General features: G+C 36.6%; 1 protein-coding gene across 1 annotated transcript in view; it reads left to right on the forward strand.

Annotated features, from left to right (window-relative positions):
* Positions 1 to 486: 486 nt before the first annotated feature.
* Positions 487 to 20,786, forward strand: part of TPO (thyroid peroxidase) — a 65,512-nt gene continuing 45,212 nt past the window's right edge. The window contains exons 1-4 of the mRNA XM_086460473.1: positions 487 to 643; positions 9,337 to 9,418; positions 16,194 to 16,363; positions 18,232 to 18,364. Coding sequence (XP_086316599.1) covers positions 487 to 643; positions 9,337 to 9,418; positions 16,194 to 16,363; positions 18,232 to 18,364 — 542 coding nt within the window. The remainder of the gene's footprint in view (positions 644 to 9,336; positions 9,419 to 16,193; positions 16,364 to 18,231; positions 18,365 to 20,786) is intronic.

Below are 20,786 nucleotides of genomic sequence, written 5' to 3' on the forward strand. Positions count from 1 at the left end.
TAAATGTCCCAGAGGGTATTGCTGTGTGACCTCTTAATATTGGCGCTCATGAAGAATGTTTCATTTTTCTTCAGATCATTTACTTTCCTGATTTGTGACAGACTAATGGAAATTTGGAGATTAATTCAGAAGCATACTCATTTGCCTAAGTGAATATGAACTTTGATGAAAACAGTTCAAGAGTATCTCATTAGATTTAAAATGTGTTTTTCAATTAACAAAATGTGTTTATAATGTAGGATGTGTCTAGTGAACAATCCATCTAATGAGCTGGTGGCCATCTTGAGAGATTCTTTTATTACTTGATTTACTGAATAGAAGTCTAATTTTTCACTGACTGTTTGTTTTCCTTTATTACCTCTTTCTCCAAACTGACAATTCCATCTCTGAAATGATTTCTTACCATTGCCTGTAGCTTTAAATTAATAAAAAGATTAATTAAAAATTAATTTATAAATTTGGAAAGTCAATGCCACTCTTGGCGAAATGCCACCTACCAGGCGATTCACTAAAGCAGACCAGCAGAAAACATTTAAGCGTGAGGAGGAATTCAAGCGCTGCTGCTCAGTGTTATTGGAACATTTGTGCCCACAGGGGAGCTTCCACCTCACATTGACAGCTGTAGTGCCTGATTTTGGGAAAGGTATCCAGCTTAGAAAAACCCGAGCTTTCTTGGATGGCATGGGGAGAGAATAAGGCTCTTCGGAATGTGATATACCAATGCTGCCATACTGACCCAGCTAGTAAGATCTGCTGAGAACATACAACTACCATGAAACAACTACCATGAAACTACTCGCAGCTAGCAGTGCAAATGCTCTACCATGAAACGTGTTTCATGGTAGAGCATTTGCACTGCTAGCTGCGAGGCAGAGCCTCTCTCGAGTCACAATTCTATGCTCCTCTCCTTTTATAGGTGTCCATGTTCTTTTCTTGAGCACTTTGACTATGCCACCTCTTTTCTTTCTTTCGGATGATGGGTACAAAATCAAAACATTTTGCCACTGGTTGATTTTTCACAGTAACTTGGTGTTGGGAGGCAGGAGGTAAAAGACATTGATCCAGTTCCTACTGCTATCCAAGGAGCTCCTGATGTGAGACATGCTTCCCACCATGGAAACAGTCACAGAATATTTCACTCATTGCAAAGCACTAGAAAAGGAGAACAGGAACATCTGCCATCTGTGGACACTTTGAGTATGGCAGTGAGTCATACTAGCACCTCCAAATTTTTCTTCTGGAATCTGAAATCATCTTGTGGATTTGTCACTAACCATGCTGAAAGCCTCATTCACAAGAGGCAGAATACTAAAATTGATGTGTCATAATTGTATTATGTGGTCATTGATTTTATTTTCCTAAATCAATTTCTGTTTTTTCCAAAGTTACAAAAGATTGTGCTTGTTATATTGTTAGTAGTTGATCAGCTTTATGGCTACATTACATACGATGTATCTACGTACCGTCCCTAAATCCAAGATACAAACTTCATTATATGACACTGTAGTGGTCTCTGCAAGAAGGCCATGCATTTTAGGAAGGCAGAAATCTCACTATTAAGCTTGCCATTAAAATGATTTGTCTGAAAGACATTGAGTTTGGTTTGAAATCAGTGCTTTATCAAGATGAAAGATTCATATTCTGTCTCATTTTAAAAATAAAATTTTGTGATTCAAGCCACTGAATTTCAGACCTTCTATAGACCTTAAGAATTGTTCCTCTGTTCCACATTCTTCCACATAAATCATAATTTGCTCTTTAGTTAAGGCAGAGTTTTTAAACAGTGATATACAAGTTTGGCATGAATTCAGACACAGGAAATTGAGTAGACTCTCCTCTGCAGCTAAATTTACCTTTACAGTGTCTTGTTCTGCATTTATTACAAAGTATAATAAACCACAGAACATTTAAAAAAAATTCTTAGGAATCTTCCTGTAACTTGAGTTTTAAATATTGTTTGCTTGCATGAGATATAATGCCAGTTTGCGTTTAAATCAACATTTTAACAAGACAACATCATGCTCTATAGATTTAATCAGTTAATGTTCACTGAATTTCAGTAATCTCATTATTTACATTTTATATTCCACATGTTTCTGAGAGAAATAATTTGTCTGAGAACATGATTTCAGCACCATACACTAAAATTAGTATGTAATGACCAAATCCTATTGATCTTTCTCAAAGTAAACCATTAGCCTAAGGAAAGATAAGAATATAAGATACATTCCACCAGCCTGGGACAACTTCTCTTCTTCAGGATGAGACCATAACTAATCTGCAAAGGCAGAGACGTTGTTTTAGAGAACAAGCATGTCATTTGGAGAACCAGTCACCAAGTCATCTAGAGGGACAAATAGTTTATTCAGCCACAGACCATCAAAATCTTCCAGATTAGCAAGCTGCTTATTCCTTCTTCCAGCCTACTTATTGCAAGAGTAAAGGTCCAAAGCTCTTCTCTTCCTTCCTTGCTGATAGTACTTACTGCTAATTGGATGCTGTTAATTACGATAGACAACCATTTAGTTATTTACTGGTGTATTTCAGTATGTTTCCTGATCTTTTCAGCTATTTGTTAGACATTTGACAACAATTAAATCACAGAGCCTGAGGAAAATTAAATAACCTCCCCCCAATCTATTATTCACTGTCTTGTAGAAAGACTGAAATAATATCTGAACTATTTAGTTACTATAGAACTATTTGTTCGTTATATGTTCATTTATCCTTTAAGACAGCTATGTATACCAGTTAAGCTGAGTTTCAAGTCTAACCATAAACCATAGAAATTAGTCCTAAGATCTTTGTACTTTGCATTTGATAAGAAGCAACAATTGTTGCTGAGAGAAGCCTATAAAAGAAGAACAAGAAAAATTCCAGCCATAGTCTATTTGTGATTGAGGGAGTACATGATGCAAATCGTGACTCTCATAGGCCTTGATATATTTTTATTCCACAAAATAGTCAAAACGTTTCTATGAACTCATCTAAACTTTTTTACCTCAGCTTCTTGACACAACCGGTTCCACAGTGTAACTCCATGTTGTCTACATAATCGCCTTCTTTTTTTATTTTCAACCTGCCACCTACTTGATTCTTAGTTCTGTACTGGAATAGTCAGTGAATGATCGTTACCTTTTCACCCATTTTCTTCATCCCATTTCTGGCTTCAGAGACCTCTGCAAGGTCTCCTCTAACTAAAGAGAATAATATCAAAAAACATTTGTAATAAAATGGAATTAATTATAGAATAAACCTGTATGCTTAAAGTGACTAGAAGTCATGGTATCAATGAAACCCAGCTAAACAGTTCTCTCCATATAGACTCCTTTTCTTCCACCTTTTCTTGCATTTTTTGTCATTTTGCTGATCTGACTAGAATGGGACTAATTCCTGTTTGCATGATGTTAAGCTGGAACTTCAGCGAAATTGATTCTATTGAAGTATTGTACAGTTCTGTGCACTTTTTGCCTCTCCTCTTGCAAAAGAGTGTTCTTGGAATTTTAATAGCTGGAAGATATCAGAGACTAATTTTTCTGTTATAGATTAGACATCCATATTGACAGAGTGTCCTTCACGCTATGCTAGAGCCCAGGATTGCCACTAAATACTACAAAACAGTGTAATCTGCTATCAAAAATAGCTCCTGCAGCTGCACAGATTTATCTTGGACGTCTCTCATTCTAATCCAATGGTTGTAAGAACTGATGATGCCTCCGAGAGCCTTGTAGGGCTACAGGCTGTTACAGTGCAAATGTAAAAGTTGTTCTGAGGTTATAGAAATGTGTCTGTTCCCTGTCAATGTGTCGACCATCAGTTGCAATTGCATAATAATTTAGGTATGGGCAAATTTTTCTGAATATCATATTAGGTCTGCAGAAATTCATATGTGTGAATAATCTGAAGTTCTATTGCTTTGGGGTATTTCCTTGAACAGAATTTATCTTTTTATCAGCAACTCAAAGATTTACTTTATAGGTCTTTAACTTTTAAGAACACAGATACAGTACTGTTCTTCGTGTGCAGGTTCAAATCTTGGGAACATAACAAATTGAGTGAGTCATGTAATTCAAAACTTAATAGCATTAATATGGTTAACTGTTAAGGTTCACTGCTCCGTTTCTTAAGTGTGCTGTTTAGCATAAGGACTGTTTTATATTTGTACTGCATGTTCAGACAGTCATTGATCTGTGCAGTTCCACTGCCGGGCAGAAAGGTCTGACACAGTTTTTGCAGAAAGAATGGCTGAATACAGGCAGCTGACAGAAAATCCAGAGCAAAGGTGATACCTTCAGCAAGATATTAATCCAAATTATCTGTGCTGACATGTAGGCAATATTTGAATCTTGGATTAAAAAAATTAAGGTTGTTCTTGAGCCACTAAACTTTGCCCTCTTAGTGTTCTTTCAGCAGATTTCAGGATTCTGAATGAGCTCCAATAAGAATGGGAATACAACTGCATTTTATCAGTCCAGTCTAATTAAGACTTCCTACATCTTCTAACTAAAACTGCTTTTTAGGGTCAGTGGGGATTTAAACTCTTAAATTAAAACCAGGAAAATGCAAAATAGATACTGCCAGTCAGATTTTTCATCACAAATCAATTTACTGCATGTAAACATCTAAAGCCCACTGTTGACAAATACTTAGCTGCAACCAATGAGCAAAGGTTGAGATTCTTGTTTGAATAAGCCTTGATGTAGGTAAGAGCCTTTTGAACTAAATGGGGAAGCTTTGATTTTTGACTGTGAAACAGCAAAGAAAATCAGAACTATTTTTCACTTTAAGAAAACCCTTCAACTCTCAGAAAGAAAACCCACGATACTTGCGAAGTATAGGAAAGGATATAGGTGAAAGCTCCTTATTCTATTAGGTGTTTGGAAAGGATTGCTTTTCTCAATGCTTTGTTGTGCTATAGAAGAAGTCAGTCTTCTTTATGTTTTCATATGTAAGGAAATAACCTTAACAGATTTGCCATTTGGAATGGGCTTAAAGAGGTATTGCAAGTTTGACTTCTTTTCTGTAATCTTAAAGCCTCCAACCAAGGGGCAAAACCCCACTTTTGCAGAAGAGGTCTGCTTCCCTTTTACTCTCTGCTTACTTTTCACACATGTCCACTCACCTTTTCAGGGAACAGGATTGTGGATGATATTCCTGAGCTGAAGTTTGCTATAATAATAATCTTGAGTTCTACCTCCAGTCAGTTCACATGCTTGTAGGTTTTCTTTCACTATGATATACCAGTCACCAGCTCCAGGTTGCTCCCTGCTACCCGGCACCTACTTTATCACCTATGGCAGAGATCAAAACACTGATCTTTGGCTCCACCTTGTGATCTCCGTGTCGAGACTAGCAAAGATGAAATGGAAGCCTCAATCTTGATTCCAGCTCTGATTTTGATCTCTCTGCTTATATAGGAAATGGAAAAACCAGCCAGTTAGATTCTTTAGGTCAAAATACTGACTTCAGAAGAAGCAATAGGGTTGAAAAGTGTAACTACATAAAATAGGTAGGCTCAGAAATGTGAAATAGAATATCCAAGAGAAGAAAACAATATTAAAAGCGCTGTAAGTAAGTTGATGGTCAATCTGGGGATTATCATCTAAGAAGGTCATTTTGGTAAAGCGCCAATGCTAGAACACCTAAAATAGGACACGAAGTTGACTTCTTGGTCAAATACATTGATACACTGTCAGAGAGAACAAGCAAAAACTGTCCCCAGAATATATTTTACTGCATAACATTGCAATATTTTTTCTAGTCTGAACATTTGCCCTTCACATTTCCATGAAAACAACTCTGATGTCAGAACTGACCACACAGGTAGCTCTTGATTCCTAGCAGGACAAAAATAAGTCAAGCAGCCAAAAGGATTTTGAATCCATTTGCACTTTTGAGCAAGTACCAGTGCGTAAAGCTGATAGTGTAAGCTGAGCCCCTGGAAAGTACTTCACTTTCAGATTTCAGAACTGTTACTGCCATCAGTAAAGCACAGAACTGTGGAAGATAATCTTCGCAACAGAAAAAAAGGTCAGACTATGAAACTTTTGCTTGCCATTTTTCAGAATAAATTCATTATATTAACTCATTAATTGTAAAAAAGAAGGGGTGTTTTCATATTTAATTTCTATCATTGATATTTCCCTCCCTGAATTTTTAGAGTTGATTTATTAATCATTATTTTTCTTATGTTGATATAGTACTAATAGTATTTTAAATTTCTCAATCTCCAATCAACATAGCACATGTGAAAAATGTTACCTCTTGGATAGTTTATATATTTGTACTGCTGTAATAGCTATTAGAAAACCAGTGCACTGAAATGGAGAATGTAGCTCACATATGCCATGCGAGCATATTCATTATGCTGCATTGATAGCAGTTATACATGGATAAAGTATAGACAGGTCTGATCGATGTTATTATTACTTTGGGCTAGTTTCACTGTCTTATGTGTAATCACTAAATTTACAATCAAATCACGTTTGTGTAAAGAGAAGTTCCAAATGAATGCTAAAATATTGCTGAATTTCTAATATGCAGGCTAAGCATTACTAATATTGTCAGAACATACTATGTTACAAAACAAAGTGGTCTATCTCCTTGTGCTAGAAGTTTATCAAAGTCGAAAAAAAGTAATAAGGAAGGACGGAAAAAAGAGAAAGTGAACTACAATTATTTCTAAAAATTAAAACTTTGAACTTCAAAAACGTAGTCAAACATGTGGCTACAAGTCTAGTTTAAAAGTAAAATTTACCATATGCAGGAAATTATTTATAGTATGCATTATAATTACGAGAAGAAGATGTATTTTGTCAACAATTATCTCTTCTTTCTTGTAGATGAAAGTGTTCATTATTTTGGGAATTTCTGCAGCTATAGCCTTCACAGCTGTTTTCTTTTCTTTCCTTCAGATAGGCAAAGATATCCTCTTTGGTAAGTAACAAAAGATACTAACAAAAATACATGTTATTTTCTTTTGTCAGTGATTACTGTTAAGCTGAAAATACACTGGCACTGCAGACAGTTTAGCAATGGCAGTTTAGCTTCATCTCTTTTTGTATGCAACATACACTATTTGACTTTTGCAAGAATTATTCCATGGGTGTTTTCTTTTAAAATGCAGCTTCGTAAATTCTCAAAGGAAAACTTTGTATCTGTAATGTTTCTTAATTATGTATTCTTTAGCTAGAAGTGATTTTACTTTCCTAATGACATTCGTATGTTGGATGACATGTTTACAAGCATGATCGCTGAATTTCTTTCCCTGACTGCCAATCACTATGTTTAGTCATCCTGGGCTAGAGTCAGTTGCCATAGGTTGTCCCGCCTGGCACCCTGCTGCTGGCCCATGAAGGTGCAGGTCTTTGTGGGTCCATCCTCTGCTGGCATCCTGCAGATACTGGGGAGATTTTAGAGCATGTCAGCTTGTGGTAGTGCCTATGTTCAGACAGAGCTATTTTATCTGCATCTGTTCTATCTAACTCAGTTAGATCTAGTAGACTAGAAATATAGCAGATATTAGATTGAATTTGAAGAGACTTCTGCAGAGACTGATTTTACATTAAAGTAGGGCAGAGATGATGAAGAAGTAAGATTTCAAACTTTACATTCTCTTAATTAATTATATAGCTGTAGATCTGATTCAGAAGGGAAAGTCCTTAGGAAAGTTTTCACTTGAATTAGTGTAGAATCACAAATAAAATAAGATTATGTACAAAGTAAACAAAAAACCTGAATCAACCTTCAGGCCATTACTTCAGATGGGAAATCTCTTCTGGACCATCACTGTGCAACATGGGATCAGATTTATTTTCCAGCACGGATCCTCTATTTCAAGATTCCATATTAATTGCTTGGAAAGACATGGTCTAAAACAAGGTTATATTGTATGTTGGTTAATATAAAATGAATTATATGTGAACTGTAAATAAATGGAATAGATGGACCATATATGACTCTTTTTATAGTAAGAGTCCTTCGGTCTGATGGGAACAATACAAAATAATGTTTATTGCCCCAAGAACCATATTTTTTAAAACAATGCATGGTACAAAAATCATGCTTCTCAGTAGAAAAGGAAGAGAGATGATGGAATTCAGGTATAGGAGGTGGATCTTCTCTTTTAGATTAGAGTCCAAATCCATACCACATGATGAACAATACTTTGAGCATAATATATTTCTCAGAGGTAAACTCCCTAAAAGTAATTAAAAATCATGCACTATTGAGTTCTGAAAGAATTACCTCTTGTGTGGCCTATAAAGATCAGTCTTGCTTTTTAAAATAAACTCAAAAACATTTTCAGATATAATAGAAATCTGAATGATAACATTTAATGAATCACCGAATATTTCAGCATATGAAGGTGAAAAAGAGAAGTAACTACTGCTATACTTAGAGGCTGAGAAGATCTTTAGCTGAGTGAAGTACAATTTTGCCTAGGAGAGATTACTCCTCATCACACATTATTTTCCATTTAGCTGAGCACCTTATTCAAAAAATAGATTACGGAAATAGCACAACATGGACTACAGTCAAAATACGTCACCTAAAATTACAGTGTACATAAATGATTGTTAGCAAACTATTCTTATTCAAGATTCCTTTTCTAAGAAAAAAAAAGGGGTGATCTCACAAATATAGATGAGAATTAAACCACTGGATTTTAAATATAACTGGTTCTTTTAATATAAAGCTAGAGCTACACAAAAGAGGAATAATCTATGATCCATAATAGCACTAGCAAAGTAGCAGATCTGAGGTGTTACTAGATTCACATATGTCTTTCCATCAAACATAGGTGGAGAAATAAGAACAGGGCTTTCATGCATTGGGCAGATCCCAGAAGGTCTTACCATTTGTTAGTTATGCCTGACCATGGACTTGAATTCTTCATGTGGCTTGGGCCAGCTCATACTACATGTGAGGGAGGCTTAGATTTGTCCTATCAGTCCAAGGACAGTTTAATGCAAAATACATATGAAGCCAAAGGAGCGTAATCGCATACACTGAACACATTTTAGCTGGACCTGTTAGGTTTGGTACTACGTAACGTGTTCACAACTGGTTTTGTACTGGAAGAATCAGAAGGAAAGCCTAACTCTTCAAGCTTTGTAAATTAGAGAAGAATTGATTTACTACCCTTATCTTTCAGAAAGGTCAGAAGACACAACATTAGTTTCAGGAACACTGAAATATGGAGATCATTTTAATGAGGAAAAATTGCATATACCTTAATATTAAAAACCTATATAAATTGTAAATGTAAATATTTGAATAAATAGGTTATTGAATAAAATATTCATCTTTCTTCTTTTTTCCCCTGTTGAGAAGAAACTGAAGATAACTGCATTACTGAGGCTATCCAGAAGGGCTCTAATCTTTTGGGGTATGCTGCACATTATACACTGAAAAGGTAAAAATAAAACAGTGAAGGATCTATTCAGCAAAAAGCTTTCATAAGATGGAAGTTTGAGATCAGTCTGTTTCTTTGACAAAACGTATAATGATAGATTATGATCATCTGAACCAATATAACCTTGTGTATTATCACCATATGAGTTGCTCTATAAAAATGTGAGGAAAAAAAAAAAAGAATAATGTTTTTCTAAGTAACACACCACATTACATTAACATGTGGCTCAAAAAAATGTACTTTTATGGACCTTACATATTTTGGAACTTTAAGTATGTTTTATCCAGTGCAAAGTGAGATGGGAACAACTCCTATGGAATCAGTGTCAAAACTCTGTTGTCTTAAATGGGACTGTTGAAGTGAATTTCACATTTTCCCTTCCACTTAAAACAGATGTAATAAAAGCATAAGGGAAAGGAAATAGAACATTTATCTTGAACTGTGGGTAGTGAACAACTTAGGGAAAGCTGCTTTGTGCTTGAGTTATGCTGTGGGACTGATCCCTTTCTAGAAATAATGAAAGTGCCTCGGATGAGTAGAAATGACTGTAAAAAAAATTAACCATTTCCTGTGTAGCTCTGGCTACATTTCTGTGCTATACAAAATTAATTTCTCTCCAGTATTTGGAACACATCAGCCAAGTTTTACAGGGTGCAGTCACCACTTTTTTGCTTAGACTTTCCTAAAGTACTTACCTCTGTGTTTTTAAAATGAGTCACAATTTGCAGAACTCTGGGAGAGGTGACTGTTTATGTGGACAGAACCTGTCAAGAACTGTGGCTGCTCTGTACATAGAGACTGAGATCCGTTTCATTTTGTAGTGTTAGTACTTTGGTGACAAACCTGAGGCATTCAAATTTAAAGATGTAGATCTCAGCCTTTCAGTGGCTCAGCTGCCTCATGTACCAAATGAAGATACTGATGTTTAACTCTCTCATAGGACATTGTGGCAACTATTTGGTCAATAATTGCCCAATGTCTTAAAGATGATAACTGCTGAAAGATAAATGCTTAAAGATGATTTTTTGAACTCTGTTAGGAATAAAACTGAGACCACTTGCTTACCCCAGATAAATCACCAGGCTGCTAAGCTTCCTTCAAAATACTCTATATGTGACTATATCGGCTCTAAAGAGCAGTGTTATTCAAAAGTCCTATTATTGGGTTCCCTTTAAAAGCCTTTATAAGAACTGCAGTCACAGCATGCCTGGGGTTGAAAGGGACCTCTGAAGGCCATCTGGTCATTTCTCTTCTACTCCTCTCTCATCCCTTCCTCTATGCTCCCTTCTCTTCACTCTCCTTTCTTCCATCTTTTAACAGCAGCAGATGAAAATTAGATCAGTGATTTAAAGCTGTTAAATATTTGACCTGATAGATGTTGTTGTTAACCATTGGATTTTTCTTAGGCAGAACACTGCTAGTAACAGCACTCTGAGAACTGGTCACATCTTTTGCTTAAGCTTCGGGTTAACCCTGTAAGCAGCCAAAGGCTTTCAGCAGAGCATCAAAAGATGTGCATTAGTATCACCACTGAGGCACATGCTATCCTGTTTTGTGTAATCAGAGCCACAAGTATCCCATGCCTGCATTACAAGTCTGAGTCTCGTAAGACTATCACTTGCTCTTACGTTAATTGGTATAAAATACTTGGTCTTTCATTTTACAAATGATCATTATCAGAAGTGAAAATTATATTTCTGTTCTGTGCTTTTATATAATTCAATTCATTGTGGCCCAATTAAGTGGGGCAGTGAGACCTATAACTACCATTAAGATGATTATAAATATCATTCCTGTTTTAATATAGGCTTGTAAATGCACTCTACTCCTGTCTGTTAGACGTTAGTCCTTGGCCATTTGCAAAGTACAGAGAACTGAACTACAATCTAGTCTGAGCATTATATCAAGGAGCAAATGTGTTTGAATCCTTAATTAAATAATTTTGCATTTTCACATCAGTTTGAAGCTACTAAGGCTTCTTTGCTTTTTCGTTTTAACGCTGTGTACTTGAATTAAAGCTTTGGTCAGCACAAAGGCTAAAAACAGTAAAAGACTGCATGTGACTACATATTAGAGCTTCTGGAAGTTACACAGAAAATGAAAACTCATTTTACTTCGGCTTACAAGTAATTGAAGGAAACTACTGTGCAATATAGATGACCTCAGTGCTGTCCTTGAGACTGAAAAGCCAGTTCTGAGATGACAAGGCAGGTCCTTTTTCAGGTTAGAATGGGAAAACTCTTAGCTGTTCCACATATGATAGTCAAACCTGATGTTTGCTGAATTCATGATCTAGGTGTCTGAACTGGAAACTCAGTGAAAATAACTAGATTTCTCCTGAGGTGTTACTTTGACCTTGAATTGTGATTGAAATGGACTAGTATATTTCTTCACCTCAGCTGTTTAATCACTTAAAATGTTGTTTGTGTTTTAAGTGCTGGAGCAATTAACTGGCAATACACTAAACATAGTGGCTGAATTTGAGTCTTTATTCTAATTTTTAAAACATGTCAGTATTTTCTAGGAAAATGCCACTTCTTAGAAATTACTTCTCAGGTTTTAAGGTCACATGGTTCCCGGTATGGTCCACATTATTTGCTGTGCTGTTGTGATTGTGTCCCCTTGCCAAGTGCTTCTCATGACTGTTTGTTAGGATCTGCTTGCTATTCCAATTAGCTTATGGGTTTGTTAAACTTTAAGAGTAGCTATTCGTGTTTATCATTAAAATATAAACATTCATAATAGTATTAACATTGCACAGATGGAACACAATGGCATCCTCATTAAAATGTACTATTTGTATTGCAGCGGCAATGCCCATGGGAATCTAGGCAGTTTGGACAGGGCTCTGAGCGCCATATGTCTCCTGTGAGGTTATGACACTTACCCAGTGGTATGTGCAAATACATTGCTAATTTACCACCAGGCACGTTATAACATACATTTTGAAAGTGGTATTTGGCTTCCAAGAGGAAACTCTAGTTCCAGTAAATCTTGTTTTAATAACGACCAGTACAAATCATGAAACTTTTACTAGCTTTAACTAGTGAATCTCAGCACCCCTGGGAGGGCTTCCAATTCCTTTTTTATATCCTGCTGAGTGTCTGTTTTTTCTAGGTTTTAAGGTGTACAAGAAACTGAAGATAACCCCACAATGGACAAGCTGTGCAAAAAGAGTCTCTTAGGCCCATGTTGCACACAGCTCCAAATGATCATATATTTCTTCTGTTAGAACTTGGCAACTAACTCAAAAGGACTGCTGAACTAGTTATGTATAAGATAGATGTGAATTACGGTGGTAGGTCAGGTGAGGCTTCCTCCCTTGTGCTAGATATGTGGGTGGATTAAGTTTTAGATAAGACATCTTTTTAGACTCTTGTTTGGATTTACCGTAACAGATTGAAGGTAAGTACAATTCTGATACGAACACAAGAGGTTTTCTTAGCCTAATTAAAACAGAAATTACTGAAATTACTTAGTATATTTTAAAATATGTTTTAGCTGGAGGCACAGTATTCTTAACAGATTAAAAAGTATAGATGACAACCCTAAAAAAATTATGCCTTAACAGCAGATTAAAGATATTTCTCATCATCATCTTCATTCTGGTAAAATTACTTTTATTTAGTGTATACTACATCTGAACTAGTTAATTTCATGTTTTTTAAAGAATCTAAATTGTAAACCTCACAATTTAAGATTATTCTGTTGGCCCGTATCTGTGCCAACTCAAAAGGACTATCTACAGAAGGGACCATCTGTGGAATCATCTGCATGCAAAGGGAAGTGGAAAATAATTTTCAGTGTTCCAGATAAGAAACTGTAGTTGCAGAAACACACTAAGCATGATCAGTTAGTCAGTGCCACTCTGATCTTAAAGCAGACTGGCCATGTACATGTACATTACAGGAAAGAAGAAATTATATTATTTATCATTTTATAATTTTATCACTTTATATTCTGCACTATGTCACTATTTTGAGAGACCTGGATGGTGACAAATATCTGAGGCATTAATTATGGTTAGAAATCTGTAAACAAGGTATTCTATAAATATATTAATTCAAGGGAGAAAAAAATCTCAGAGGCTCAAAATATCTGAGGCCGAAAGAGAAAGCGTGGCCCATACTCTGGACAATATCTTTTGAATGGTTTGTTTGTTTGTTTGTTTGTTGGGGTTTTTTTGTTAATTGCTATCTTTAACGAGACTCAGTAACTGAGAGTCTGGCAAACCTAAAGAACCTTCTGTCCAAACATGGCACTAGGACTTACATTATTAAACAATCATTAAGACACTTTCTGTCTGATCTCATGTTCCTAACAATGACACTATCACAGGTCATTCTATTAGCTTTATGGGACTATTTCTGCATTACAAAATATCATGACAGTTTGTAACTTACACGGTGAGAAAACCAGCATCTTCTTCCAGAATCAGAGCTCAGCTTCAGGAGTGTGGGTAAGAACTAGAAGGGACTAGGATGCTTATATGAAATAAGGGTGGCAGGGGGAACAGGACGGGTTGGGACATAACTCATTACTGTTGTGATAAACTTACAATATCTGCGAGATTAGACAAAAGATAGGAGATGAAATATCAAAAAATGGAACATACCTCACTATTAAGGGTGGTGGTTTCTTAGTTTGGGTTTTTTTGGGGGGATGTGTTATTTTTGATTCTTAGGTCCTAGCTACCTTGTACAAATGTACATATTTAACTCATTTGTACAGACATGTTTTCCCTGTTCATATAGTAATTTTTTTAATTATGCATGACTGATATCCTCATATGGATATTAAATATTAAACTTGAGTTCTTGGCATTTAGTTGTATCATCTTTCTTTTATTTCTAACTGGGACATAGTTCAAGAATTTTAATTCTCCTGATTCTCAGTCAAATTCCTAATTGCCTATGGAAAACCTGATAAACATGGTCCTGAGGGGCAAGGTAGCTCTTTTTCACAGTTGCAAGGGTTCTCGTGCTCTGCTCTTGAAAGGAAAGCAATAGTTTCTCAATAAAGAACAAATGAGCAGGCTAAGGCTCTTTTGAATCAATTAAGGACAAATTTAGCGTCTAGAAAAACCCTTTGAGTTGTATTCTCTTACTAATGCTTTTTGCGTCAGCATGTTTCTAATTTTGCAAGCAGAAATTTAACTGTTTGCTTTGCTGAAATCCAAACTGTGTTTCCATTTTAAACTTGTCTCATGCTTTAAACAAACCTAAGTGAATATGACAGCACAATGGTTTCATGAAAATTGCATGTCCAAATAAATCTGTGCTGCAGAGAAGCCCTCAGGGATGTCTGCAACCTACGACCATGTCTGGTAATGGAATAGACTGGAGTGGTTTTTCCTAAGCTGTAGGAGTCTGTTTAGGATTTGGGACTTCCAGTTAAAAAGGAAGTTCTCCCTGATGCACTTTTCTCAAGGTTCCTCTGCCAATCAGATAGTGGTAAAATGACCCATACTGACTAGAAGATAAATCTTGCAATGAATCACAGAGCACTTGAGAGAGATCTGGAGAAGAAATAGGCTAGTGCTGTGCTCAGATCAGGGTCAGCTAGAGCAGGTTGCTCAGTGCACTGTCCATTTCGGCTTTGAATATCTCCAAAGATGGAGACTCCACAACCTTTCCGGGCAACCTGTTGCAGTGCCTGACCACCCTGAAGGAAAAGAATTTTTCTTGTGTTAAAGTGTTTAACATATGAGGAATGGCTGAGGGATTTGGGGCTGTTTAGCCTGGAGAAGAGAAGGCTGAGGAGAGACCTTATTGCTCTCTACAACTACCTGAAAGGAGGTTGTAGCAAGGTGGGGGTCAGTCTGTTCTCCCTAGTAACAAGTGATAGAACGAGGGGAAAGGGCCTTAAGCTGCAGCAGGGGAGGTTCAGGCTGGATATTAGGAAGAATTTCTTTACTGAAAGGGTTGTCAGGCACTGGAGCAGCCTGCCCAGGGAGGTGGTGGAGTCACCATCTCTGGAGGTGTTTAAGAGATGGGTAGATGTTGTACTTAGGGACATGGTTTAGTGGTGTTGGTAGAGCTAGGACAAAGGCTGGACTCAATGAGCTTGAGGGTCTCTTCCAACCGAAACTGTTCTGTGATTCTCTTCTGTGATTATGTTACAAAAGTTCTCTCATCAAACCTGAGCTCCTTGAAGTTAGAGGTAAGGTCAGGCTGTAAACTAACATATGTAGCCATATAGCTGTCTAATGAAGCCCTACTGAACTACATATATAAAGTCAGTGCAAGGCAGGTGTTTGGGCAGTCTCTGAGAGGAGATATGTCTCTATCACCAGCTGCAGATGGCATCTAGATGACTGTAGGCCAGTTGCTTGACTTCTAGGTCCTAAGGCATTTGTGAATCCACCTGCAGTGATTGAGTTGGTCTTTGTTATTAAATGGTATATAAAAGCAAATCTACTTATTTAGATGTGTCTATAGTGGGAGTGCTATACTGTGACTATTCTGCGCAAGGTCTTCCCATCCACTTTGTGCTGCAGGCTCTGTTCATCCCAACAGTTTCTGTTTCATCCTGAAGGCTTCTCACAGGCTTAACCCTGTTGTGTGTGTCCCATGGAAGGGCATTTTCCATTTCTTTCCAGAATTTTCCTAGCAGAACAAGGTCACAAAGTAGTCTTCCTCTCTGCTTTCCCAGCATATGTTTTAATCAAAACATACTTTAAACTCGAACATATCCAATATAGACAAGTACATCTATGAATAAATTCTAGAAGGTTATACATTAAAAAACCTTCTGTATTTTATCTCAATTATAGAAATATCCAAGAAAGGGGAATAGCAACTCCTGCCTTTCTGCTGGCTTTCTCAAAATTTCCTGAGCAAGAGAGTGAAGATATTTCCCAAGCAGCTGAAAGAATGGAAATGTCATTTCAAGTGCTGAAACAGAAAGTTTGCCAGAAGCACAAACGTTCATTACATCCAACTGGTAAATATAGTATATTGACATGGACAAAAACCCCTGTTGATTTCTTAAATGTTGTCTTTTAGATTAAAGTTGGGTTAGCCTCACTTTTATTTTACTTTCTGCAGGAATACATATCTTGTCCGCACCCTGGCACCGGGATGCCCTCTCTTTTGTTCTTCAAAACACCTCACATAGTCACTGTTCTACACTTTTCTTTGCTGGAGTGTGGCCTGTGTTCCTTTAGTTGAGGAGAGATGTGTAATTGTCTAAGTAAAATAAAATTCTTGTTGCTGTTAATTAGAGATGAATTTCAAGATGTCTGTCTGGTGTTTAGAAGGCTCAAAAATGCAGAAACATTGAAGTTCTTTTTTCCATAATTTAATTCTGCCACTTGGAACAGCATGAACTGGAGAAGTATAATTTGTATTCTCTATCTTAGTATTATAGCATATCACATTATTTTTCAAGATATGGAAGCATTAGAGTGCTGTAGACAAACAAAGATCCACAGTTTCTTTTTTTAAATTTTTTTATTTTTTTTTCCTTGAGGAAACGTCTGGCTTATTAAACTAATGGAACATTTGTAGAACTAAAAATATATCTATATGTGTGTCTGTGTATATATTTATATATGCACAGACGCACATAGAGACACAATTATTTTTCTGCCGGTGGAGTTTCAAGAGAAATCAAATTTTTAAATCATAGAACAAGTGCATAAAATTCGTGTTAATTTTCAAAACTGACACAACTTTAATGGAAGATGAATAGACTAGAGTCTATGTGCCATGACAAAGAGTAGTTTTAAGTGAAGTAAAGAACTAAATAGGCTTTAAAGAAAACATCAGTCAATACTTAGGCAGCACAGGTAAATGGGGAAACAGGGCTGTGGGCATATTTTTGAATCTGAACTAACATGGAAGTATCCACAAATTTGACCTGAGTAGCTAGTACATAATAACAAGTTTATGTAACCAGTCTAACCGCCCGTTTTCCCTCCGTTCTCATCCCTGCCTTGCACAAGTCTAGCTGCCCAGCAGAATGGTTTTTGAGATGATTTGGCTGTTGAATCTTTTTTGTTAGTTTTCCTGGCTTGCTTTTTTGCTTGATTGATGGACTAAATCAGCTCATTTCAGATGGGCAGAAAGGATAGGTGATGGGACTGGGTGACATGCAGTAGTCAGTGAGGAGACAAAGGCAAGAGATAGGTGCTGTCTCTACCATTTTCCTTCAGCATGTGATGGTTACAGTCACTTTGAATGGCAAGAGCTCTTTGAGTTCAGGAAGGATATCTCTCCTCTTTCTTGTGTGCATCTACCTCCAACTGGTGATACGTGTATTTACATACATGCATGGGTGAGAGAGGTTGCCAGCTCTCTGGAGCTTACACACCGAGCTTCCAAATTCCAGCTAATGATGCTGAGCCTCTTCCACTCCACACCTAATTATATAGTCAGCTGTGGTGTCTTTAAACTTCTGCATCTTTCCAGTTCCAAATTTTTCCTGCTTGTTATATACTTCTATTCTTGAATGGCTTTTTATACCTTTGTTGTAAGCACAGGGACTGGCCAAGCAATGTGACTACAATTCAGGGAAAGGAAGCACAGAGCAGGTTGAAGGAGAAAAGGGAGCAGGTCAACCTCAGTTCTCAGCTATGGCTGGACTACTTCCTTTCATATTCTATGCATCAGATAATAAAACCAGCTCTTCTCTTTCACCCTCTGTCTCCCCTAAGTCCCTGAGACTGCCTCCTGCAGCACTTCTTGTTAAGTGCTCTTTCCTAGGAAGAAGAGAGGGGATGCTGTGGTTGCAGCTGACAATAATGCCTTTTCTCCTGTAGCAGCTATATGCCAATAGAGCAAATCGTTTGTTTGGGTTGTTCCTTTCAGATCTTTTATCAGCTGACCTGCTCACTATGATTGCTAATATTTCTGGATGTCTGCCTTACATGTTGCCACCAAAATGTCCAGACAATTGCTTAGCTAGTAAATATCGACTCATCACTGGTGCCTGCAATAACAGGTATGTATGATAAGAATTGTGCCCTGAAAAATCCTTCTTTCTTATTCTTCAAACTCAAGAAGCTATATTTACTTTTTCCTAGAAAAATTGGGAGTGGAGTGTGTGGGGGGGTTGACCTCGATTAGTTCACTTTGGCATCAACATGTCTTTAAATGAGATGCCTCTGAAAGCTCCCAGGGGAAGAAACTCTTCATCTAAACTTTGGTACGCTAATTTTTGCAGACAGGCTCTCCCTATGAAGGCTTCTAAGATTACGTAAGGAACTTTAAATTTAGAGAGATCTGGTTCTGTAGATGCCTTTTTATACATAAATTAAACAGACTGAGTTCCAACACAACATTCATTTTTGATTGAATTGGATAAAATTATATTTAGCAGGAAAATGTAATTACTTCATGAGGAGCAATAAGAAAATCAAGTAGATTCTAATTTTTGTATTTTCCCACAACCTTAACATTTAGCAAGCATGCATCTAAAAATTCTGAGTGATATGTTTATTTTTATATATCTACTTATGTAAATATATGCTTATTGGCTATCCAAATTACTTTTACCAATATTATCTACTTAATATATCTAGAAATTGTTTCCTGCAAAACCAAACATAACAGATGTGAACATATTTTCAGAATCCACCAATGCAAGAAGGGTGTAAAGCTGAGAATGAGGCCCTTTTGTGTACAAGGGTAAATTATATTTATACTCAGCAGCCTTTGGCTATTTAAGTGTAAGGTCACAAACTCAAAGGCAGACTGTGATGTTACAAGTGAAGAGCTACAGAGATGTAAATGGAAGGCCATTAGTGTTGTGCAGGTTAAGGCATTCTGCAAAGTGGTGAATGAACAGCAGTAAAATTCTGCAGTTTTATTGTTCAATCAGTCTGTTTTTATGAGATGAACCTGTTTTGCTACATCATGAGTCATTTGCAAGGATAGGCTGTTTGTTGAAAGGACATAACCTGATATGCATAGATGTTATAAATCTAACTATGTGGATATCCGTGATTTCCCCCAGGCACTTGCAGAGTTGCTTGGAATCTGAACTAACAGCTAGTATAATATTTGCACTGACAACTCGATCAGGGCTTGAACACATTGGCCAAGATTCATGCAGCTGAACATAAACACATGGCTGAAGCTCTTAATTTGCAGGCATGGCCTCTGTAGTCTTTCTCTCCAGAGATGGAGAGAAACACATTCTGCTGTGAGTAAGGTAAAACATGTTTTTCTCTTCAGTGACTCTGGTAATACTAGGTTATGTATAGGCATTTCAGTCTGGTTTCTAAAGCTGGGTAGGGTAAACATGATCCATTGAGTCTGGTTAGTCTGTAGTCAGTGCTCTACTTTGTATAGTTTTATGCTTGCACCAAATCAATATTTAAATCCATCACTCATATTTGGTGGTATTTTAGACCCTTTGCTCTAAACTTCTGTAAAAGGAGCCAGGCAGAAAAAAAAAAAAAACACAAAAACAAACCAGAAAAAAACCCCCACAAAATCAAAAAAAAACCCCACAACAAAACCAAACCAAACAAACAAATAAATAAATAAATAAATAAATAAACAACCCAAACGAACCAAAACCAAAGACTTCAACAAAACCGAAGACTTCAAAACCAGTGAGCCAGGTCTTAGTCTAAAAGCTTTGAGCCCCTTGAAATACCTCAAGCTTTATTGAAATACATCAAGTTAAAAACCCTATTATGCTACAATGTAAACAACATAATCTACAATGTAAACCAGCTTCAAAGTCTGCCAACCTTAAATGAAGTACCATTCTGTACCTTTCCTTGCTTTATAGCTGCCACTTCCAGGCAAAAAATGTATCAGGGCCTATGTTGTATTTGTAATTTTAGTCACTCAGTAGAAATGTGCAGCTGTGCTCTAGGTCAGTAAATGCTGCATTTCACAAGTGAAATTTAAAAACAAAATTCACAGTGGAATTAATTGTTTACCTATAAGAAAAATCTATTTAATTCTACTTAAAAGTGAGCATGAAATTTCTTTACAGATATTTTATGTAGTCAGTTCACATATTCGCAAATTAGGTAGATTACAAAGGATTTATTCCACAGCACTGAGAGTACTTTGGTTTAGTGTGAACTTTCTAGAAAAAAAGGTGCAACAGAATAGCATAAACATGGCCTTCTATGGAGGATATCAACATGACATCAAATATTCCCAGCAGTGTCATTATCCATGTTTACCAGTAACAGATAACAACAGATTTTACTTTTTCTTCTGCCTGAAGGCTTATGTATAGATAATAAGCAAAATAAATTCACAACATTATTTTTAAATGAAGCACAAGGGAGACAAGGTGCATCCAAATAACTCTTTTTTCCCCCCCATTTTTTATCCCAACTAACTATCATTGATCTGTGTAATTTTTAGTGTCTAGGGCAATGAGAGGAATTCAAAAG

The sequence above is a fragment of the Leptosomus discolor genome, chromosome 2, assembly GCF_034619465.1.
Source record: "Leptosomus discolor isolate bLepDis1 chromosome 2, bLepDis1.hap2, whole genome shotgun sequence".
NCBI lineage: Eukaryota > Metazoa > Chordata > Aves > Leptosomiformes > Leptosomidae > Leptosomus > Leptosomus discolor.